The sequence below is a fragment of the Lasioglossum baleicum genome, chromosome 5, assembly GCF_051020765.1.
Source record: "Lasioglossum baleicum chromosome 5, iyLasBale1, whole genome shotgun sequence".
In the NCBI taxonomy this organism is placed as follows: domain Eukaryota; kingdom Metazoa; phylum Arthropoda; class Insecta; order Hymenoptera; family Halictidae; genus Lasioglossum; species Lasioglossum baleicum.
Genome location: NC_134933.1, coordinates 9,360,910 through 9,385,066, shown reverse-complemented (window position 1 = coordinate 9,385,066; position 24,157 = coordinate 9,360,910). Strand labels below are relative to the sequence as shown.

The window sequence follows — 24,157 nt, the reverse complement described above, 5'->3', positions numbered from 1 at the left end:
GTATTAGCTCGTTCGGAAAGTCATTTCGTTTTCTCCTTTGCTGAAGAAACAATTCAATTCAATTTGATTTCTATTTCTTGCAATCGATATAGTAAATTTTTATTTTGCAGAAAGATCCGCAGTCTATCCGTAACACACCATCGGGTGGCCCGGTGGCCCGAGAGTGGCTCGACTTCGTCGAGCGCGTTCAGACGTCAGACAGAAGCGGACAAGTTCGTGCGAACGCAGAATTGAATCTCGAGTAGCGCGAAAACTCGCTCGCCCGAACTTGTCCGATTCTTTCCGAACCCGCCCGACGAGATCGAGACACTCCCGGGCAGCTCGAAACCCCTTGGCAGCCCGATGCACTCGGGTAGCTTGAAACGCGCTCGAGCCGAAAATTATAAATTTCAACACTCTACACCTACCGAACCTTAAAAGTAACTGGTAAATGTTTCTTTGTATGAAAGTGATGAGATTGATTTTATTTAGACTTTATGCAGCTCTCCTTGTAATATGTTATAATGTATTGGCTCGTTCGGAAAGTCATTTCGTTTTCTCCTTTGCTGAAGAAACAATTCAATTCAATTTGATTTCTATTTCTTGCAATCGATATAGTAAATTTTTATTTTGCAGAAAGATCCGCAGACTATCCGTGACACACCATCGGGTGGCCTGGTGGCCCGAGAGTGGCTCGACTTCGTCGAGCGCGTTCAGACGTCAGACAGAAGCGGACAAGTTCGTGCGAACGCAGAATTGAATCTCGAGTAGCGCGAAAACTCGCTCGCCCGAACTTGTCCGATTCTTTCCGAACCCGCCCGACGAGATCGAGACACCCCGGGCAGCCCGATGCACTCGGGTAGCTGGAAACGCGCTCGAGCCGAAAATTATAAATTAAGTTTCTTTTCCCTTCTACGACACATTTTTTTTTTTCACGAAGACGTTTCAACCCTCTACACCTACCGAACCTTAAAAGTAACTGGTAAATGTTTCTTTGTATGAAAATGATGAGATTGATTTTATTTAGACTTTATGCAGCTCTCCTATTGTAATATGTTAATGTATTAGCTCGTTCGGAAAGTCATTTCGTTTTCTCCTTTGCTGAAGAAATAATTCAATTCAATTTAGTTTCTATTTCCTGTAATCGACGCTGACATTTTTTATTTTGCAGAAAGATCCGCAGTCTAGTAATGACAAACGGAAGCATTGCCATCCCTACACGATAAACAAAATTACTTTCCGAACGACCTGATAGTATGTAGTATGTAATTTAAATAAAAATATTAATTTTTGTCAGTAAAAAGAAAGACTGCTGCTGCTGCTGCTACACATTTGTACAATAGTCATTTACTTTACCGACATCTTAATGTGGAAGATCCACATCAGCGCGACCAGCTCTGTATCACCTTACCGGGACGAGAGACCCCCTGCTCCCTAGTACAAGGCCTGTACGTGCCTGTATGGCGCTGCGTACGGCATTCGAAACATTGGCGCGACTGTGTTGCCCTCTTACGGTGAGGCAAAATCCCCCACCGTTTTCCGTGCAGCCTCGCGGCAGCAGGGATCCAAAACGCGACATTGCTGCCCGGTGCAGCCCTGGTTGTCTGGGTATATGGAACAAAATGAATATTTGATTACAATGAAACGTATAATAGCGAGGACTTGCCAATTATATGGTGTATTTTATTGAACAAGAATAACAATAATCAAGAGAAATGTAAAATAATATGTGCACGAGTGAAAAATAGATGATGCAGGTCGAGAATATATGTATATACATATATATAACCTTCACTGCCTCTGGACAGGATCGATTTTTCAAAAAAGCGGTGTCCTACTTTCAAACTGCATTTTTTCCGTGCAAAATAATTTGGCAGCATTGCGAAAGTTAAACTCCCTCTCCTCGACAAAATATATACATATATTGGTGCCTAGCAACCATTGAGGTCAACAAACGAGGTCAAAGTGCAAATTGTCTGTATGTATAAGAAAATGTGGAAGATATATTATCTATTATAACATAATTCACACATATATAATTAATGTAGAATTATACGATAGCTTTTCGTGAAAGATTGAAGACTTCAAGTAACTTGCACAATCTAATTATTAATATTCGAACAATAACGACAGAGATATAAAGTGTAATAAAATAGCAATAAATTAATAGATGGTACTCCTGTGCTGCCATAAGTGCTTTGCTCTTATCTAACTCATGACTAGACTGCAGATGTTTATGGAATTTTCAATTTTTGCTTAAAATTTTTCTTCCGTAGATCTGGGATAAATCAGAATCATACGAAATCCCATCGAATTTTGCAGGATTTGTTTGAAAAAATGTTCAGACGCCATAAACTCATAAAGAACCGCAGTCTACTCGTGACTATAAGTACATACGCTTTTGTCTATTTATATACATGTTTTATCTTTGTCGTGTATTGATTGTTCGTGTCGGAACGAATGCGAAAATACGCGTTTGAAATTACAATAAGCATTCGTCGCTGTATGACATCGGATAATAATGAATTCAACAGGGAAGCGAGGATGAAAAGCTTCGTCAGGTTGGAGTCGCAGTTGATCCGCTGATAAAGGAAAAGCTTGTGAAGTACCGTTAACCAGAGCCACCATCGAGCCTTTATCTTTTCCTCCCCCCTACTACGTGTGCAATGAGCATAACTTGAACGAAACGTCATCGGAAGAGGCTCTCGAGCTTAGAAAGTTGTGCGCAACTCGTAGCGAAACCAGATATCGTGGGTGGAAGTGGCAAAAAGGGGGAGTAGTAGTCAGCGATGTTGGGTCAACGTACTACGTATCCAAGTATCCCCTTTCTCCTTGCATCAAGTTAGACCGCTACTATATCGTGGTGAATTCGCTCCTCCATAAAGGCGATTACGTTTCTGCGCACACCAACATGGCTACTGCGCATACTAGTAGGAGTTGCCAACCAAAGGACGAGATGTCCATGGTAGGGATGAAATCAATAGTCAAGTATTCTGTGGAATGAGAATATCAACTGGATATATATATGTATGTATTTAGCTATTCAATTGCTTGCTTGAGCTTTATTCACTGGAGAGGAAGCGATAGAAATAGTCGGAAGCGAATCCCCTCCCCTCGTTACACGATATTTTCTCTTTTTCTTTCTTACAATACATTGAATTTATCGTGACTAAAAAGGAATTCTGATTCACGAAACGCTCAACGAATTCGAAGTACATATTATTGAGTGAATATATGAATTAATTGGAAATATGTTACGAAATATATACGTGACTATAAACGAGTTTCGAAAACATGGGTGGGATTCTAGTTGATAACATTGGTTTTACTGTGAAACGAGTCGACTGCGGAATCCTGATTGATCTAAATATAGAATTTCAAGCATAGGTTGTTTGAGTATTTCCGCAGAATATAGCACGGGGAACCTGCCACGATCAATAGATGCCAGATTCGGCCGTTTTCGACATGTTCCGTTAAGTTCCCCTACTATATTTGTTCCCGTTGACCTCCAACCATTCCGGCCACGCCTTGTTCACGTACGTTTTTCCAATGAAACCGGTTATTTCAGGCACGCGAGGTTTGGTGTACGGCTTCACCATTGAAAAAGCTGCACCGTGGAAAGCCCCGGTGTACAGTAGTTGTACATATATCGGCGTTGAGTACCGATTGTTTCTCTTTTCTATTGAATCGCCATGTATATCGTTCAACGATAGTCGATGCTCGAGCGAAAAATGGCAAATAAATATTAAATGATTGCATAAGTTCGTGTCCGATTTTCTAACTGTAGTGAAGAATGGTGACATAAATAAAATGATTAATCAATTATATAGTCACCATTCTTCTCTACAATTAGAAAATCGGGCACAAACTTATGCGATCATCTAATATTTATTTGCCATTTTTCGATCCATCCGACGCTGATATAAGAGACGCCTCTGAGCATGATATAAATAAAATTATTAATCAATTATATAGTCATCTGATATATATACATGTACTCTGAAGTGTACACGGTTAGATCTGTTGACTGTAATTCAAAGAAATGAGCGTATAATATCTGAACACGAATCAAGGAAGGATTGCGCGTTGTCACGGTGGCTCATGAAACCGGAAACGCTTGCACGAATTATGGATATAAATGGTCGCGGAGCTGCGTCACCGTTTAGGTACAATGGATGACAGGTGGCAATTGGATAGTTAACGTTGACGATTTTGTTGGAGAATTGTACGGACTGAGGGATACCTTGGAACATTGGAGGGATAGCTGAAAAGAAAAATAGGGGGGGGGGGGGGGAGAGAGCAGAAGATTAGAGGAAAGAGAACGGCATCGGGGGAAAAACGAGAATAAGAGAATCGCATTAGCGAGAGAGGGAGAGAACGTGATGCTAACGGCGGAGGGAATGGAATGAAGAATCGTAGAGAGAGTGGGGAAACGTGTAGAGGGAGCGAGAAAGAAACGACGGAGCTTTACAGTGATGTTCGAAATGCGCCTGCGTCGGTAGTACTTGCTATGAGCGGATTGGCTCCCTACTCATACTTGAGTGCACGTTAGGTTCACTTAATTTCAATTCGAGCTCCTTCTCTCTACTTCCCCTCCTCCTACTACGACTGCAACATGCATCTCCGTCAATCCCTTTTGTATTTGTTGGGATTTTGCTCGAAGGGCATACCGCGATGGCGTGCAAGTTTCTTTCTGTATATCCTGGTTGACTGAGAGAGAGAGGGTGCGGAGGGAGTGAACCCCCTTATCTCTCTGATAAAGGAAATGCGGTAGTGTGGTCGTCGGAAAAAGATCGACAAGAGACGATATAAAAGAGAGGGAGGGAGGAAAGCAGAGGGAGAGAGAGAGAGAGAGAGAGAGAGAGGAAGTGGATAAAGGTGGTGATGGATAGTGCAGCAGAGAAGTTAGAACACACGAAGAAACGAGAGACGACACGAAACGACCAGAAGAGTGGCGAGAGGAGAGAGAAGAGGAGAGGGGGAAGGCCGGCATTTGCAGCGGTCGGCGCACGCTACCCCGTTCGCGCGCGCGCGTCCTTACAAAACAACGCATCTGAACACTGAACCCGTCTCTGAACGCGCCTCAACAGTTCGGCACGAATTCACACTGAGTTGATTATCCTGTCCGACGCGCGGGTTTCATCGCGACGCCGCCATATTGGCGGCTCGATATAACACGTACTAATAATAAGTTCAAATTGGATACGGTTGGCATCGCAGTTGACGCGCCGATCTCATCTTCGTTGAATGTTGCTACAACAAAATGTGCCATAACAGCGCAGTGACCATATCATAACAATTGGCAGCCATAGTTGACGAAATAATGCAAGAAACCCCGGGGAACACTAAATCGGCTGAACTACGACTGAAATAATATACATATACGTGTACACGTTTTTCCTCTCTTTCTAATTTCTAAATACACACGATTCGAATAAGATCGTGGATCTTGATTTTCGGTGTTTATTATCGGAACAACAAATCGGACGTATACTTACTTACCGACACTTATAATTACAATAGCCACCGATCGTCGAAAGTAAACTTTAATCTGTATGTTTGGTATTTCTTTTTTTTTTTTGTTTGTTATTCGAACACGGTCAACGAAGTTCGATGTATACGTTTAGAAACTTGCGTTACGATTGGTTTTAATTTGTCCTGTTTACGATCTACACGTGACCATTGATCATATAAACATTAATGACCGTTCTTCCATGAATTCGTATCACCTTGGCGGGACTCTGGTTAACTTTTATTTGTTTCTTTCTTGGTGAGACCGAAAGACTATTAGTCACTCCTGTGAGAACAAGTGTGATCGTTAATTAGTACGATGGATTGTGTTAATGTGCTTATCGATATCGGTAAACGATCCCGCCGCGTTCTTCGATGAAGTTCATTGTTTACATCAAGATAGAAATTCTTGTTGGTGACCTGATATAATTTGCATTGTTGATAACAATGCCTGTAAGTATACGACATAAATAGATAAACGAAATTCTGTACGATATTATAATATGTTATGCCTTAATAAAAAAGAATTATGAAAATACGATTGATATTTTGTGCACAGATTGGAAATGAACAGTTCATTGGATCAAGACTTTGAGGAATTTAGATTTACCAACAACAGGAGCATTTGTAACGACGATACGGAGGGCGATGTACAAACATTTGGTATGTCCTTTTCCAAAATACTGAACGAGATACGTCACGAGACAAAGTCAACACAAATATACAAAAATAATATTAAAACTCAACGAAGACCCCTTTTGTACTTGGATTCGATGCATTATTAGCATCGACATTTTAGTTTTCATCTGTTTCCGTGATTTCGGTAAATTTTCTTCTTAGAAAGAAGAAAATGCGAGCGTAACGTGCTAGTTTTCGTTGAACATTTTTCTCTCGTGCCTGCGTAAGAAACGTTCGAGAATGTAAATGAAAGATCTACGCGAATTACGGATTTATTTCAATTCGCTTGTACAACTTCTACCGAATACCGTTGATCATAAATGGAAATTCAATGCCGAACAAAAACCGAGACAGGTTAGGTATACCAGTAACTACTTTAGTAGAAAAATCTACGAGATTTACGTTACCGATAGATCAACGTAGAGTGCGAGAGAACGCTATACGTCCTCCATTTAGTATTCCATGAAACGTGTACGGTTTGACGTTTCATCTTTTCGTGATAAAATCGAGGCTGTATCATTCAAACCCGTGGTTCAAACGATGTTTCCATCTTTTTCGTGGTCGGTTTATCTCATAACCTTCAATTACTCGCACTCCACTTTCTACGTAACTGGTTACACGGAACTTTATATCACTCCGACATAAATGAATTTGTATTCAATGAAATATCGAAAGAAATATTTTGCTAAATACTGTCGTCGACACCTTTATTTACTCTTGAAACGCTGAATTTCAAGTTTTCAGATTGCAAATACTATAAATGCGAGTAATTGAAAGTTAACCGAACGTAGTTTTATGTGGTTTCTCTAAAAGACAATTCGCAAATTTTTGCGACGGCTATTACACTGGAAATCGCATTTTCGGTAGGTGCGACGTTAGGGCGGGAATCCCATGGTAATACGAAACCGGCCAATGATATTCGTTCTTTAGGCGATATCGATTCGGCGAGTCCTGTTTTCAATTCTCGGCAAAAGCTTGGGCAATTATCCCGCCTGCGCTAGGTTGTCTGCTGGCTACGATCATTTTGCATGATCACTTGCTGTTGCTGCTGCATATACATATCAGCATCGATTGTTTACATCGGTTGTAACACGGGGAACGCGCGCTGTGCTGCACCGAGCAAACGTTCGAAACAAGAACCGTGTATGGATATTGTCGATGCGGAAACTCTTGCGTACAACGAATAAACGGCGATATCGGTTCAATCGATTTGACAGAAGACACGAAAGCGCGGCAAACTATTCCGAATATTTAGCTGCCGCGACGTTCTTTACAAAGAGGTGGTTAGACATTCTATCTTTACGTTTCTCGTTTGTTTATTAACCCGGAGCTTATTTTAACATGAAAATTAAACATATCTTCCTAGGTAAAATATTTTCATTCCCTATGATTTTTGGAATTTTATGGATATCAAATTGGTGTAACACTGGTGTAACATTGGTGTAACCTCATACAATACCTAAATGTTTAGTAATTGATGTAAACAATATTTTCAATATTGCTGGCTCCAAAGAAAACTAATTATGTAGTAGCGTTGCAATGATCCTTTTCTATACGTCTGATTTCAGGTGAAAACATAGACGATCAAAATTCGGTGTTCGCCCAAACTTCCTTGTTGTTGAACTGTGAAATTTGTGGACAGCAGTTTGTGTCGAAGAAGCAACTACGTTTGCACATATACAGTCACTTGGGATCGCCTCGAGTAGTTCTAAGAAGGCTTACGAATTTGAAAACTGTTAAGAAGAAACGTAACAGTACTTACTGGTTGGATCCGGAGAAGAAGGGCTCTTTGAAATTAACACTGAAGAAACAGACTTTCTCAGATTCTCTGAAGCTTACGCTGAAGAAATCATCAAAGTCGAAAGACTTCGCTGTGGTGAACAGCAATATTAATCTGAGTACAGAGATTCATCGTCAAGGAGACGTGGCTGGGACAAAGGAGAATGATCAAAGACATGACAAAGATACAGAAAGTTCGATTGATCAACCATTCGAAAACGTGATGGTAGAGCAACAGGTACGTACGTTACGCAACCAGGAACAAACAAGCTACGTTTTCTTTAGTATGTATCGAAATGTCTTCGCAAAGACTTTGAGAAAGCTCATGTCGGCCGTTAATATTTTTACTAAATATCATTTATTAACTTCAAGTACTTAGTATGTGGGAATATAGTAAATATTTGGCAGCATGTAGCTATTATAAAGCTGCACATGCAGCTATTTTCATAAAGCTACGACAGCTACCGGCTGCCAAATAATGCAGAATACGTAAAAATAGGACTTTTTTGAGGGAGACAGCGATCTAGAATCTAAATAATCTTCCACATCCCACACAGAAACGAGTCTACCCCCTTAATTACATTAAATTACTAAGAAAAGTTTCTCATCACTATTGGTAAAAAGTTCTATTGTTCGTAGGATGAATATGGGAACATTAAATTCAATACCGATGACCATAATTCTCTGGAAGAAAATGATAGACCATCCATAGATGTAAATGAAGGTGATTCGGGTGTAGGGAGTGATATGGCAAATCCATCTGAAAAAGAAGATCAGAATGTTGACGATCTGCAAGGTACGGATCAGTATGAAAGTTCAGAGAAAAGGTTGTCTGAGACAGAAGATCACGAAGAGTCGGACGCATTGGAAGCAACATGTCGAGAAACAATTGAAAACTTGAAGAAGCTTGGCGAACAATCTGGGTAAATGTTGTACATCGAACGATAAAAGGTATCCTTTCCTTTTTTAATTACAATCTGATTGGTTCATTTTTCAGTTCGAGATCCAGGAGTCAATTAGCCGACACTTCGGGTATCGAAGAAGATGACGAGAGAGAACAAGAATCCAACATGATACATAATTTGGAGGAGAATCCAGCCATCAGTATTATTTCGAAGTCTTCGACGTATCCGAATCATTCAGCAGATTGCTCGTCAGTGTGCCAGGATGAAGACAAGTCGGAGGAGACAACAGAAGGGACGACAGGTTTCAATTGGAACCAGTTGTCCACTAATCTGTCCAATAAAAATAGTGAGACTTCTAAAGACAATGATGAACAATCTGAACACGGGGGTGATAATAATATTGAAAGTGCTGGATCTCTCTTACAGAACTTGATCGACCATCAACGACATAATCAAAACGATACATTATCGAATAACTTACCACCGGAAACAGAGTATGTTTCGCTAGAAAAGTTGGCTGAAACTGTCAGTACCTGTCGTGTCTGTAACGAAAAGTTTAAAGATATCGCTCACTTGGATGAGCATAGAAGCAAAGCTGGCCACTATCAGTGCAACATTTCAGAGTGCATTAATCTTATTTTCAATTCACCGATGGAGGTTTCTATGCATAAAGCTCAAATGCATGGGACACCTTTATCTCCAAGCGTGAGCCAACTGTCCCCCCATTTAAATACAAATTCGCCACATTTAAATCAGAACTCGCCCCATTTGAGTCAAGCCTCTCCGCAAATGAATACACATTCACCTCATGCGGTATCAATGGAATCTCCGAATACACCGAACTCTCAGCAAATAAGCAGAAATTCGCCATTGACTTCTCCACATCAAACAAATTCTCCCACGTATAATCCGGTGCCTAACGCTGGACAACAAATAATACCACCTGTTAATTTCGAGCAATTACCTGCACCCGTTCAACAGTTAGCGCAACAAGTACAACGTATGCCACTTCCGCAAACGCAAATGCCTCCGAGTCTTCCACCAGGTGCTAATACAATGATCCCTGGTCCAAATTACTTTGTACCAGGAAGGCCACCACTGTATAGAGTTCCTGCTCCACAGGGCATGCATTATCCTCCTCATATAGCACACTTATATCCGCAGTACGGACCCGGTCCATATCCGCAAATGACTGCACCACCACAAATGCATCCCCAATTGTCTCAACAAATGTCACGCGGAAGATATCCTACTGTTGCACAAAGTAGTCGGCAAGTATTATTCATCACAAGTATTATACGTTTTCAGTGTGTATTCTGTAGAACAGAGTTGGGCATTAACCACTCGCACGGCCGCCACCGGGTCTCTCTCTCGACCCAGAAATTTTTAGTATTCATTCAGTATTCAAATAGTAAAATTGTTGGAAAATTTTCAAAATTAACGTTTTGCACATGGAGCTATTTTAACTTGGAAAGTAAACACTTCTTCTGACTTAGAATAATTCCATTCTATATGATTTTTTTCTTTTGATGGATATGAAATTGATATAATACCTCGTACAATACTTAAATATTCAGTAATTGATTAGACACCAACATACTTAATAATGTAAACAATACCTTGAATAATTGTACAGCAATTTTTAGTGGCGACACACTGAGTCACCGTTCGAGTGCTACAGGTTAAGGGGTAGCTTCTCATTTCTCCGTAATGCAAAGATGGGGTTTTTCAGTAGTCAAAAGCGCTAGGTAAAAGATCAATCTAGGCCGCTATCGCCCTCAAAAGTCCTAGTTTTATGTCGCAGCTTTATGAAAATAGCCACATGCGAGAATAATGTAAATTGCGCTGCCGAATAATGCAAATTACGCCTCGTAAACGTAAAAATAGGACTTTTGAGGGCGACTTCGGCTTAGATTGATCTTTTATTTAGTGCTTTTATTTTTATTTTATATATGTACATACCACGGATACGTTGCAGACACGACACGGAGATAAGTTAATGCTATCAGACAAACCACAACTATTGTAATTAATGGAATACCTTTGTGATATACAGGGTGTCCCACGCAACTGGAACAGGCTGTACATCCTAAACGGTCGGGAATAAAGGAAAATGTTATAAGAAAAAGTTGAATGGCATCAGACGGTGCATAGTACGCAACTAATTTTATGCACTTTTGTGCATCGGTGCATCAGCAAAATGCAACTGCACTTTTTTTAAAAATGGAAATTGCACCAATCACTTTTGAATGCACCAATCGATACAATTTGTTGTGCTCTACATAAAAGTACTAACATAATTATGCCCTAAACTTATTCGTTAGGAAGTTAGTGAACTTTTAGCTTCAATAACTTCGTTTAGTACTTTTATGTAGAGCACAACAAACTGCATCGATTGGTGCAGTCAAAAATGTAGATTTCCATTTAAAAAAAAAGTGCAATTGCATTTTTCTGATGCACCGATGCACAAAAGTGCATAAAATTAATTGCGTAGTATGCACCGTCTGATGCCATTCAACTTTTTCTTATAACATTTTCCTCTATTCCCGACCGTTTAGGAGGTACAGCCTGTTCCAGTTGCGTGGGACACCCTGTATATCACAAAGGTTTTCCATTATTCAGTTGTGGTTTGTTTGATAGCATTAACTTATCTCCGTGTCGTGTCTGCAACGTATACTGGATGGCATGTATACATTTCCTCCTGTTTTGGGAGCCATTTCAAATCTTACTGTGTTTGAAGTAGGGTCTATGATTTTGAATGCGTACAGGAACTTTCAGTTTGAAAGAGTGCGGAATCTGTGAACCGTGTATTTGCGAGTTAACTGTAGTTATTAATTGAAATCCAAACAACTAGCGACGATGTATAATTCCGCTTTGACGTATTTTTTTTCAACAGATAGAGAACGTTACTATACCAGAGTTGAAAATCATGTCAAAAACCCTAAGTTTAAAAACAAGCGGTAAGAAAAATGAATTGATCCAGAGGATTAAAAAATAATAATAATTGTGATATATACAAAGGTATTCCATTATTCAGTTGTGGTTTGTCTGATAGCATTAACTTGTCTCCGTGTCGTGTATGCAACATATCCAGGATGGCATATATATATTTCCTCCTGTTTCGGGAGCCATTTCAAATCTTACTGTGTTTGAAGTAGAGTCTACGATTTTGAATGCGTACAGGAATTTTCAGTTTGAAAGAACGTGGAATCTGTGAACCGTGTATTTGCGAGTTAAGTATTCGTGTGTTTAAATGCGCGTGTAATTATGAATTCTATTCGAAGCAACTGACGCGTTTTTGCTTTCCTAGGCCGTGCAAGTGTTAATTGTTAATCATTAATTTGTCGAATGCTTATTCTGGTCAAATATCAATTGTCATAGATTGCATTGAACATGTCCCAACTCTGCCATAGAAATGTATATACATAATTTAGCATATTATTATACATGAGTTTACCAGTTTCAATCAGAACTTCTACGTTAACGTACAGCTTGTACGAAGTAAAATTTCTGAAATAAATAGTTTACTATGGAGCTGAATGTTTACATGCATGTTTATAGGGCACCGCGTGCTCCACAAATTGGACCATCTCCGCGGCAACGAATGAAACGTCCTGTACAGCAAACGATGCAAGTACAACAGCAAAATAACTCTGCTATGAAACAACGACGAATGGATGTTCTGTTACCGGACAGGAACGAAGACGCAGACTGTCACGTTATCGCTCAACAAAAACGAAACGATGGTTTGCCCGTCATACAGAACGTTCAAGGAGCTACCACGCAACAAAGTAGAAATGATTCTACTATACATCTGACAGACTCTATAACGCTTAGCGTACGACAACCAGGTAATATAAATGTATTCGAGGAAATGAATATGTATATATATATATATATATTGTGTTTTCATTTACTTTGCAAATATCATATGCGACAGTTCTTTTCTGTTGAAGCCTCTTCTAAGAATTAGTTCCTTGTTTTTCATAGCAAGCTTGGTTTTTTTACTTCGCATAGATTTTATTTTTATACTTATTTCGGCATGAGACATAATTAAACACAACTACGGTATAACTATTCGTGGAAGAGGTAGACTACGGAAATAAAGAAGACATATCTTACTAATCTAAAGGTTCCGCTCCAGCTCAAGTGCAGAACACGTCAGGTACTGGGGGCAAGAAGTCCGATGCAAAGGCTGTAGCTAATGTCCTGGCAGCCAGAGGTATTACTGTTACTCCAGCTGCAAATAAAAATAAGACAAGCGAACAAAACAAACAGCAGATACCTTCCCAGCAACAGAGGACTATGCCTTCACAGCAGCCTTTAAATGTTACAGCGCTCACTCTGAATTCTGCTATTTCTATCATACCAGCTAGTTCGCAAAAAAAGCAACAGGAGCAAGGCCAGTTTGCTGTTCCTCAGAATAAACAGAACAAAACGGCCGTGAACGAAGTGGAGCGACCACCGAGACCGCCTACTGTCGACTTAACGCAGGATGGTCCGCCGCAACTACCGGTGGTTAGACGTGGAAGACCTCCACGGTAAGGATCAACGACACAGGCTTTGTATTCGAAATTCACCCTTTTCTAGATAATATTCACTTTCTTCCAAACCAAATTCCTCCTGAGTGCTGTAGAAGGACGTAGACTCTAAGGTGAAAGCACCAATATTTGAGAAAAATTCTCCATGTGAAATAATACTGAATGCCTTTAGCCTTTATTAAATATAGAGAGGCTCTATACCGTGAAAATGCTGTTTGAACTTCTTACATTGTGTAGCAAAGCTAACTCTTTGAAAGTAATCGTATTATTCAAGTTTTATAGACATTTTTGAAAATTCAATAATTGTGTCGGAAGTTGAGCATTCTTGAAAACTAGGAAACTACTAATTGATCATACATTAGTTAGTAGTTGGCCACCTATACCTAGTAAAGCCAGAAACACTAAAGGCAGTGACTTTGATGTCGTTTAATTGCAACAATCAGTGCAAATTACAGGTAAAACGGCAAATACAAACGAAAAGAAGTTAATACCATGTAAAATCGAATTTAGGAATAGAGTAGGTAAATGTTTCGAGGTTTGCTTGTTCTTAATTAATACGAGAAACTATATTTATCGTCCAGAAACATTATTTATTCACGTTTTCCTAAAAAATGGTCAATTACTGGTGCCTTTACCTTCTTTCACGTTGACCCGATAACCCGAGACTAATATGTGCTGTTGCAGGTCCATGCTCACTTGTCAAGTGTGCGATAAAAATTTCCAGAATCAAGAAATGTTGACACAACACATGGCCACACACCGTGCGCCAAGCAAATTGCTTCACAAGTAAGTTCGTTGATCCTCATCCGTCCATCGTTTCACAAACTGAATCTATCCCTCGATGTCGAATTGACTCGACGATAGACTGCGGATCTTTGTGCATAATAAAAATGTTTTGCATTAATTGTGGGAAGCAGGAATATAGCAACATTTGAACATTCTTGAATTTTTAAAATCTTTTACCTGGTTTATATTTCACCCAACCAATTTCTTCATAAATGCATGATGATCCGCAGTCTGGTGATAAAAGATCGATAAAATAACAAGGTAAAGTTATTTTTCGATGTTTTTTTATTCTTGATTGTGTTTTTTCGATTGTGTTTCGCATTAACGGGATAGTAACGTTTCTAGGATTGCAAGGGTGCGGGATACGCCTTCTCATTTCTCGATAATGCAAAGGTAGGCTTTTTCAGTAGTCAAAAGCGTTAAATAAAAGATCAATCTGAAAAGTCCTATTTTTACGTTTGCGAGGCGTAATTTGCATTATTCGGAAGCATAAAGCCATGACAGCTATACGCTGCCTAGGACGATGGCGGCTCCGAACATTACGAGCAAAAATTTGCCCATGCCTGTTGTACATGTTGCCGAATAATGCAAATTACGTCTCGAAAACGTAAAATTCAGACTTTTGAGGGAGACTGCAGAGGGACTGTGTGAAGTTGACACGAGGGGACGGATGAGGGTTAAAAAAGCTCCTCCCTATGACACACGGATGACTAATAACATGATAACGTTTGTTCGCCAGGTGCAATCTCTGTCCTGCTCAGTACCCAACAGCTCAGGCACTGATAACGCACAAACAAGCGTATCACAAGGAAGTAGATACTGTAGCACAAAATGGTGGTGCAGAGTTGGCCTTGCCGGTTGTGGATTTGAAATCCCCGCACGTTTTAAGTCGTTTGTCGAACCTCGGTATACAAAGTTATATACCGTTGTCGCAGCTAAGTGCTCAAACCGGCGGTTATTTCGGATTGCCGATAATTACAATAGACAGTGCAAGAAATCCCAATACGTGTAATTTAGGCGCACTCGGTGCTACATCTATTTTAAGTTTGGGCCCGCTGAAACATTTGTCAAACAGGTAACTGTGGACGATTCTGCGTTTGGCCTACGTTTCGTGTAATCCTATTAATGTCTTCATAATTTTCGTTTTTACGAGATGTCTTCGTATCAGTATCACGTTATTACTTCGGTATTACGACTGGTTCTTCCTTAAATCGTACACTGAACGATACGAGTTTTCGACGATAGATGAATTCGTTCTATTTTTTTTCTTTTATTTTTTCACGTCTTCGGTTCGTTCTATTTTTTTTCCTGTTAAATTTACTTGTCTACACTGTTAGGTTATTAAATAGTCTTAAAGCAATATACAGTATTTGTAACGAAGGGTTGAAGGGGTGTTCGCGGTAATTTAGAATAATGCAAAACAAGATTTGAGATATACAATCATTGAGAAGATACTATACATATACATATATATATATACATGTACATATGTACTATGTATGTATACATACTATACATACTATACAATATATATATATATATATGTCATATACCATTATAAAAAAAAGGTTTTAATACGAGTTTCGATTCGTGCGTGAATCATTGTCACTGCTAGTATATTTTTTTTAAATAAACGTCTTGAATAAAGAACAAAAAACATGCCGAACCGTATTCTTCGGGAGTAACTCTTTGAAAATATACCGCACAGGTAAAACTATCGTTCCGTAAAGCATAGTGCCACCTTACTAACATAACAGCAAATTATGTGTTTACTGTTCGATTATATAATGTAACGAAACTGTTAATATCTTGTCGCGCACGATATTAAAAGAGAGATGACGATTTTATTGATTTTTACACACAGAAGCACACGGATACTTTTGAATAAACGTACTGCGGAATACAAGAATTTTCGAATCCGTTATTGGGAACACTAAATGTGTACATGCGTGTACGCGTGCACCGCGGTGAGAGTTACTAAAGTACCTAATAGTTAGATTCGTTCAGCTAAGGAGAAACAGAAAAAAAAAACTTATAAAAGATCCTCCGTACAGTAAATAATCGTGTTACGCAGTGTTACAAAAATCTAAGATCCGTTTCTCGAATGAAAGTTCTACAGAGTATATTCTCTAGGATTAACTACCATTTTTCGGATACTTTTTTGATAATGTGCGAAAGAGTTTTGAACAAAAATTACATGTCCAAGTTTTGTTTCAAACATTCCTCTTCCAGATTATCGTAACCGTTCGAAGAATGGTGGTTAACGTTAGGGGATTTGCTCTGCGTACGATGAAACGTGCAGTGCAAGTTAAAATAAAGAATTAAATATTTTGTCGAATAGTTTTCCGTTCACGGTTCAACAATAAATTATCGAGATGCACTACCGGTTGTATATATATTTTATAAAAAAGGAGAAAGAATAGATTACGATTGAAGCATATGCTCGTTTATACTTGAAATGTCTTTATAAAGAATACTAATAACTGTGTAAGTGATACTTAAAACAGCTAACGTTAAAAGTATGCTGTCGTCCACTTAACATTAGACTAGAAAACATGCAGTTTCTAGCTTCAATGCTGTGTACCAGACACTTACTCGACATCAATGTCATTTCACTACTTCGTTAGAACAATTATTATTACTGGATGAGCACGAAACTAATGGATTAATCAATAAACAGTGTTTTCGCGATAATCCAATAACAAAACTTCTTTATTTTTCATTATTTTTGTACGTGGAATTTTTCTAATGGAAATGATACCAAATGTAATGTAATTCCGATGATAATTTACTTGTGTAACGAACAATGAAAGTTTTCAACACAGAGAATTCATTACTAGACAGCAGATTCGTTTATGACAAAAATGAGTACGTGCAATTTCAAACATTAAAAACATTAGACATTATCATTTTCAACCTACCGAACCAGATACATTTCTACGTCAGTTGAAAGTCCCATAGAAAAATAATGAGGAATAAAGAAGTTTTTTTATTGGATTAGTAGTAATCTGCTGGTCTTACACCGATATCGGATATACCCCACGGTAGTGGGAATAGTTCTGGGACAACCATAAGCCAGACATTTGGGACATTCATCGAGAAAACACTGTATTGGCCAATCGAGCGTATTAATTTTTCATTATTCATCGCATAGAAAACAGTACAGAATGTTACCAGCGAATAATAGTCTCGTTGTTATTATATGAGAAACGCTCGGTCCAGTGTTGAGCAATATTTAATAATGAACAATAGATGATTAAATGTTTAACTTAGCTGGTACATAGATGCAGTTAAATAAAGTAGTTGCACAGACTGCGGATTTCGTACATTTGTGGCCAGAATGGGTGGACGTAATTTGAAACAGTAAAAACGTTAAATGTTATTTTCAATTCTTTTTTAAAAATATTTTTAGTTTTTAGATTGTTGGAATTCAGGCAGAAAATTTTTTCTATTTTTCATGAAAAGTTTAAATATTTGATGATTTTTATTTTTATTTGATGATATTTTATGTTTAATTTTTTTTTATGATGAATAATAAATTGAACATGTTGATGTTGGTCTGATGTCTTCCAATATGCTGTGCTGTCAAGTGGGCGACGGCCTTAATTCTCATGGATATCACACGCGATCTTTATTTATTACCATTCCTGTTGAACTATTGCTGTCTGTAAATAATTGTCACTCTTTGTGTACTGTGTACATCTTAAAATAAGCAATCCGTTCCGTTTAAATTATAAAATATAAAAAAAACGGTTACTAAACGCGCAAGAACTGATTTAAACTAACGATATTGTATATATTTGTATGATAATAAAAGAGAACAATGAAGTATATGATAATTTCAGTGAAATCCAGTTATAGTTATATGGTGCAACTACTAATACATAGGGCATTAGATATTGTTCTTCGTTTATCGTCAATTTTGTAAGTTTAAACAGCTTTATTATTGAATACTTATGTCTACATAGTATGGTAAATATACTTCACCAGTTGATTTGTTTGTTAATTTCTTTAAAAGAAAAGAAAAACGATTCGTTTTAAATGATACTAATCATTAAAATCACAGAAATATATTATGGTAAATCTTTAAAGGAAGAGAGTGGAAATAAATCATTGAAACGTTTAATATATCAATAATTTCATATTTATCCTGTCCACCTGTAACACCATATACATATATATGTTACTTCAGCGCGGGATTTATAAGTGATTTCTAAATAGTGAGTTAAATTTTTACTTTGATGTATACAAGTGCATTTAACTGAAGTAAGTACTTAAACATCAGTTGATAATTAGATTAGTTATTTAGTCGATAATCTTATTTATTATGACCTTGAATTGCCATTTAAAAAATGAATGTGGCCTTGACAATAATAAAAAAAATTTCGAACTTTTATTGTATAGCCAATCGAAAACTGATAAACTTTTGTTTAAAATATTTTTTTGTCATATTATCGCAAGTAATTAAAAAATCGTGAAAAGTTTACGTGGGACACCCTCTATATAGGCATACAATAAAATAAATTTTCTCCTTTTTCAGGAAATTACGAACTACAGAAAAGTCTTACTGAAACCGTAAAATAAATCGTAGGGCAAGGGGTTAATTAAGGGGTTATTTTTTCATTCGAGTATCGTTCGAAGTAATTTGGTCCTTTGTGTAACACCCTAAGGTCCGAGAAAGGTTCGCGCTAAAAGTGTTCGTGCGAATGTACGCACGCGCAAGCGTAATTGCATGGAGGTGTTCTGTAAACAGCACACTAAGAGACCTGTAGACTGTAGACAGCACTTTAAAGATTCATTCGGTATCGTTTCATTTTTTTACAGTTCGTATTAATTCTATAATTGACTTCTCCGTTGTTGAATGTTCGAACGGATGTTCTATTTATTAAGAATCAAATGATTTTGTGCGGTGCTGTAACCTTTGCCTGGAATTATTCATCAATTAATCTTATGGTTGATCGTCTCATTGTACGTATTTATATATAGATTAATGTTATTCATTCATTATTTCATGAATTATCATATTTCATTATTGCAGATAACCTGTTTATACTAGTTCGAAGATTTCGTTATGAGTGCTACTTTAAGCTCAAGGGCTGAACAATATTTCTATAGCATAAATCCTCTGGCTCAAAGAATAGGAGAAGACATTACGGCAACGAAGGAGGCTTACGAGGGTCTATGGAACACCTTAAGTCTAGCGGAGCGTAATCAGGCGATAAACGAAACCATTATCCAGCCAGAGGTGGCATTGAAGTATACATTGAAGAAAGTTGAACTCACTAAAGAATTGCCGGAATGGTATCCAAAGTTGCGTATACAGACTGGCATGAAGTACGTCATCGACGAGACCGGTAATGTAAGTATATTGTTGTCCCTTTTCCATTAAAACGTTACACGTAATAGTTTAGAGTTCTGGATTCGCAATATTAATTCTTCGATTGCGATAAATTTATTCATGATAAAATAATAATGTTGGTATAGTCGAAGGACTAAATTGCTTGTTCACATGAAACTTACACTATTCTAATGTTACAGACGCTACGATGGAGAGACGAGCACTCTGCTCCATTCTCATTCATGACTCAATCTCAGATAAATCTCAGTATAATAGATTCGACGGAAGATACCAAGTCCAAGTTGATAAGAGCTCAATTCGGAGAGACACAGCATTTCTCTAGCCCCTCCAAATCGCAGAGAAACAACTCGAACTCTCTGAACGATACCTATGCTTCCCATCAAGTTAGTCGCTTTCAAACCGATCGCTTCATAAGCAGTATTTACGACGACAAACAGTTGTTGAAAAGCAACGGGGACGACCATACTGAAAGTATATTCACTAAGTTAATGAACAAGACTTCTCTATTAAAGTTACAAAATAATTCTGATGACGACATGGAGAGCTTAGTCAGGGAGAGGGACTCTGATACCGACAAAAGTCTGTCGAATACATTAGTTGTAATGTCACGCACAAAATCCAGCGATATTAATGAGTCGACGGCGCTATTAGAGACGCCTAGTTCTTACAGTAGCTTTCAGTCTTCTCAACTGAATCAGGAGGACGAGGAGAGAACTATACCAAAGACTGGTTTCGAATTTCTCGATAACTGGTAACCGACTAAACGTTAACATTTTATTTAATGATTATCACAGCGATCTTTATTTAATGTTAAAGTTTGCGTTAGCAACGGTTTCCATAACTTTAGTTCCTGAAATAATAATGCTTCTTTTTTTATCAAGATATACGGTTTCGGTATCTATACGAATTCGTAATGATCTCAAATTCTAAGTGTACACGATCGTGTACATTTTGTGTGCTATGAAAAAACGTGCTAGTTATGGAATAAGTATAGTATTAGAAATAATCTTTTACACGCATATCGAATCTAATGAATATCTACGATTTTTATAAGTATCTATCGCCTTTACAATCGTTTTACAAATGCTGAACTTTTCGATAATATTTATCTAAGTTCCTCCGAGGACAGGTCATGATTATCAGTATTTAGAACTTAGAAATTTCTCAGATGCGACGAAAAGTATTCAATAAAGACTGAAGAGGCTGTTTTTATTTGATCTTATACAATTCATTGTCAACGTACTCCTCGAACGAACAACGGCGGAACATTTAATAAGAAACAATTACCAAAACTATAATCCGCGTAGAATAGCTAATTCTTTGGTACATGATCGTAATCCATAGAATACATATTCTTGCCACTCATCGAACAATTAATGAACGAAACGATGTTTAATCGTAGTATGAAAATGTGTATGTTGCTTGTGTAGAATCGGTTGTGCCTGAGTGTTCATTAACAGAAACTGTCGAGAGACATTTATAATAGAAAAAAGTATATACACACACATACATACATATATGTATATACATGATACAGTATTAAAGCATTTATTACTATATTCGAATACATGAATTCATTTGCTGTTGTGCTCTAAGGTGAATACACATCCATCCTACGTACCGATTACGATAATCTTTCGAAAGCTCTGTCTTTCAAGTAGTCCAGAACCCGGATAGCCATACTGATCGAAGGAAAATAGAAAATATTAATTTGTTCTTCGAGTTTCGCACGCCACTAGCAAAGTTATTGAAAAGTGTACCTTCTGTTCTAGGCGATTGAATGATAGTTATATTCTCGTCCCCGCCGCCGAGTTTCGCAATTTTCGAGTTGTTGTAGTAACCAAAGATGTTTCTATTCGCCTGGGCGATGCAGTAGAACTCTTCCAGGTCGGTTGTTCTCGTCAACTTGGCTTCTGATTCTTTCTCATAGGGTGACACCAGTATCAGACGCCTTTTTGACGAGGCTCGTACTGAAACTGGAACGATTCTTTCACGGTACTTATTACGAATTTATCATTTGTTAACATTCCTTCCGACGGTTGTTCGTTTATTCGTTTAACTATCGTTTTGTTTCAGTTAAACAGAGTGGCACGCGCAGATCATCATTCTGTTCTTTGCCAAAGGAATATGTTAGACTTTCCATCGCTTATACAGGGTGGTGCACCTAAATATCTCCTTCATTTGTGAATGGTATCGCAATGTGAATGCTTTGCAAATTGTATTTTTTTCTCAAGGTCTTTTTCTCCAGAGTTTTCAAGCTCATCGATATTTTGTTTTCCCGTAAATGTATGTTTTCTGTCCTTGCATATTCTAGTTAACATTAAAACGCATTCAGAGATATTAATAACATGACCTTGAAGTGAGCCCTGCCTTCCATTTTAATTTCAATTTTAGAAGTCATAGGTCATGTTATTAACAGTCTAAATATCGATGACCTTGAAAATGCCGTAAAAAAGACCTCGAGAAAAAGATAACATTTGCAAAGCATTTACCTTGCGATACCATTTGCAAAGCATTAAAAACATTTGTTATGTCATCACAAATAAAGGAGATATTGAGGTGGACCACCTTGTCGAATAGATCGAATTGATTTATGTAATTTCAATATTATTTAAATTCAATTTAATTTAATCTCGTGTTATCGCATACTACATTTTATTTACTGTTCTGTAGATAACAATAATGGGCTATCCAATTTACAAAGTAGGTTCCATCAAATAATTTGATGAGAGTCTGTGGCGTTTTCACTTGATTAATGGAAGATTATACTGCAAGACTAAAGATGACCCTTGGATATTAGAAAGCGATTTCGAATAACGAGGTATTCAAGATATTCTAAGAGGATCCGATATTTACCGCTTTTGTTGATCTTGTCACCTGATGCACCCTTACATGTGTTTTTCGATCTGTAAGAGATTTTTTGGGACAGCGTGGTCAGACTGTTCGACAGGACGGTCGTCCGAGGGTTTTTATCTGTCGAGGTTCGACCCTGCAACCCCGGCTCGTTTTTATTGTCAGCCTGCGTGAGATTTACCTGCCCGTGCTGGAAAGAAACTAGGAACGCGTATACAATAATTAATGGACCGTGAGTTGATTTCACTAGCGAATACGTAATTATAAGCTTGCAATGTTCGTCGAGCTGAAAGTCACATTCCTTCATTTAACCCTTAGCACTCGAGTGGCGACTCAATCACCACCGAAAATTGCTGCACCTTTATTCAAAATATTGTTTACGTTATTGAAAACATATTGGTATATAAATCATGTAAAACGGAATTATTGTAGGATTGTTAAAACTGAAGCGACAAAATGATGAAGCAAAATTTGATATTCAGCTCGGAGAAGACTGCAAGCTTGTAAAACGTCCTGTACAATTCTGTGGTTGCAAAAGGAAAGCGTACCTAAGCCACAACACGCTTTCACTTTCGAAACGCTAACGTTCAAAGTATCAAGAATCGCGTTCTTCATTGTCGACATCGGTATTATTGTAATCACTCGCGTAATTGATCGCACAACATTGACATCAGAATTACTTTTCTATAAATCGACCAAAAAACGACTTCAGTTTTCTGCCAAGCTAGAATTAGACAAGAATTATGCGACTAACTGTACTGTGTTCTAGAGAGAATTCATCTTTTACGTCTCTGAAACATTTCTTGGGCACGCGTGACTCATGACTAGATTGCGGATCTTTATGCAGAATAGAAATGTTATGCATCGTTCGCACGGAAACGGAAGTTGTATCGACATTGATTTCTCGTTTTACTAATTTTAATAAGTTACAAATAATAGGGTAAAGGTACCAGAAAACAAACTTTTTCCAAATTAATAAAAATAACACGAAGTACCTAGTATTACTTTATTTTGGATAATAAAACTGATATTCCCCTTCGTATAGACATCAAAAGTATTTACAATAATCTTTGTTTAAGATGTAGAAAACATTAGTGAAAAACCTTATTCCCCGAGCCAACGCAAATTTTTCGTTTCGTGATACATCAGAGGATGATGAATGAATGATTTTATTGTGCTACGGCATAAAAAAATTAATTAATTAACTTGTTATCGCAAATTTCTTGCGTCCGGTAAAAAGGATCAAAACTTCAAATTAAAACATTTTTAACGAAATCGTCCAGAAAAATTTGACGATACAGACGAAAGGTTGATAATCGATCGTTCATCACAAAACAAATTACAGAATGTCTTGAAATTAATAAAAAACTTCCAAGTCGTCACTATCCGGTAGCTGGTACCTCTACCCCATATTGGAATCCGCAGAAACCTTTTTACATCGTCACAATTTCGTGTATCACTTACTCATTTTTCTGATAAATGCATAAAATTCGCAGTCTACAGACGGTTTCCTTTGCAGCCACAGAATCGACGATAAAAGTGGTAACCTTTTCCCCCGTTCTCGTCCTTGTTCGCTGGGCTGCACCACCCGAAACCGGAACACTGTTTCCCGTCCGAGCAGTTCGTTTTATCCTTGGAGAAGCTTGACGACGAGCCTGCTCCGATCTGTTTATCCTCCTGCGGAGCCGAGCTGTCCTCTGGCACGTTTCCACAACCCCTGTACTGTTCCATTGCCTGACGCTCCAGTTCCTGTGTTCAAATCGCCC

The 24,157-nt window shown here is 38.0% G+C and overlaps 3 protein-coding genes across 9 annotated transcripts; 2 read left to right on the top strand and 1 right to left on the bottom strand.

Moving 5' to 3' along the window:
• The first annotated feature begins 3,899 nt into the window (after positions 1–3,899).
• Positions 3,900–18,008, top strand: LOC143208744 (uncharacterized). 5 transcript variants are annotated; one of them, XM_076423440.1, is made up of 10 exons: positions 3,900–5,943; positions 6,050–6,153; positions 7,737–8,185; positions 8,587–8,870; positions 8,945–10,123; positions 12,414–12,703; positions 12,997–13,074; positions 13,189–13,393; positions 14,078–14,179; positions 14,919–18,008. In XM_076423440.1, the coding sequence occupies exons 2-10, from the start codon at positions 6,057–6,059 to the stop codon at positions 15,256–15,258; spliced, it is 3,024 nt and encodes a 1,007-aa protein (XP_076279555.1). In that variant the 5' UTR covers positions 3,900–5,943; positions 6,050–6,056; the 3' UTR covers positions 15,259–18,008. The 5 variants fall into 5 exon arrangements, with proteins under 5 accessions (XP_076279555.1, XP_076279553.1, XP_076279552.1 ...); XM_076423439.1 differs by having other exon boundaries at positions 3,901–5,943; positions 12,985–13,074; XM_076423438.1 differs by having other exon boundaries at positions 12,997–13,393.
• Positions 18,009–18,150: 142 nt separating this feature from the next.
• On the top strand, positions 18,151–21,095 carry LOC143208775 (uncharacterized). The gene is made up of 3 exons (XM_076423565.1): positions 18,151–19,147; positions 19,218–19,538; positions 19,718–21,095. The coding sequence occupies exons 2-3, from the start codon at positions 19,251–19,253 to the stop codon at positions 20,291–20,293; spliced, it is 864 nt and encodes a 287-aa protein (XP_076279680.1). The 5' UTR covers positions 18,151–19,147; positions 19,218–19,250; the 3' UTR covers positions 20,294–21,095.
• Positions 20,514–24,154, bottom strand: LOC143208780 (uncharacterized). Of its 3 annotated transcripts, XM_076423574.1 has the most exons (4): positions 23,939–24,154; positions 22,395–22,592; positions 21,299–21,514; positions 20,603–21,220 (listed from the first exon to the last, which is right to left on the bottom strand). In XM_076423574.1, exons 1-4 carry the CDS (start codon positions 24,120–24,122, stop codon positions 21,192–21,194), a joined length of 627 nt encoding a protein of 208 aa, XP_076279689.1. In that variant the 5' UTR covers positions 24,123–24,154; the 3' UTR covers positions 20,603–21,191. The 3 variants fall into 3 exon arrangements, with proteins under 3 accessions (XP_076279688.1, XP_076279689.1, XP_076279690.1); XM_076423573.1 differs by having other exon boundaries at positions 20,514–21,514; XM_076423575.1 differs by lacking the exon at positions 23,939–24,154 and adding an exon at positions 22,940–23,070 and having other exon boundaries at positions 20,603–21,514.
• Positions 24,155–24,157: the final 3 nt, after the last annotated feature.

What these genes read in the sequence shown, in the direction of transcription:
- LOC143208744 (XM_076423437.1), top strand. Translation starts at nt 6,057, where the DNA reads ATGAACAGTTCATTGGATCAAGACTTTGAGGAATTTAGATTTACCAAC. An exon ending in GGGCGATGTACAAACATTTG is followed by an intron (nt 6,154 to 7,736) that starts GTATGTCCTTTT and finishes GTCTGATTTCAG; the next exon opens with GTGAAAACATAGACGATCAA. An exon ending in ACGTGATGGTAGAGCAACAG is followed by an intron (nt 8,186 to 8,586) that starts GTACGTACGTTA and finishes TATTGTTCGTAG; the next exon opens with GATGAATATGGGAACATTAA.
- LOC143208775 (XM_076423565.1), top strand. Translation starts at nt 19,251, where the DNA reads ATGAGTGCTACTTTAAGCTCAAGGGCTGAACAATATTTCTATAGCATA. An exon ending in TCATCGACGAGACCGGTAAT is followed by an intron (nt 19,539 to 19,717) that starts GTAAGTATATTG and finishes CTAATGTTACAG; the next exon opens with ACGCTACGATGGAGAGACGA.
- LOC143208780 (XM_076423573.1), bottom strand. Translation starts at nt 24,122, where the DNA reads ATGGAACAGTACAGGGGTTGTGGAAACGTGCCAGAGGACAGCTCGGCT. An exon ending in GGACGAGAACGGGGGAAAAG is followed by an intron (nt 22,593 to 23,938) that starts GTTACCACTTTT and finishes ACGCGTTCCTAG; the next exon opens with TTTCTTTCCAGCACGGGCAG. An exon ending in TGACAAGATCAACAAAAGCG is followed by an intron (nt 21,515 to 22,394) that starts GTAAATATCGGA and finishes GAATCGTTCCAG; the next exon opens with TTTCAGTACGAGCCTCGTCA.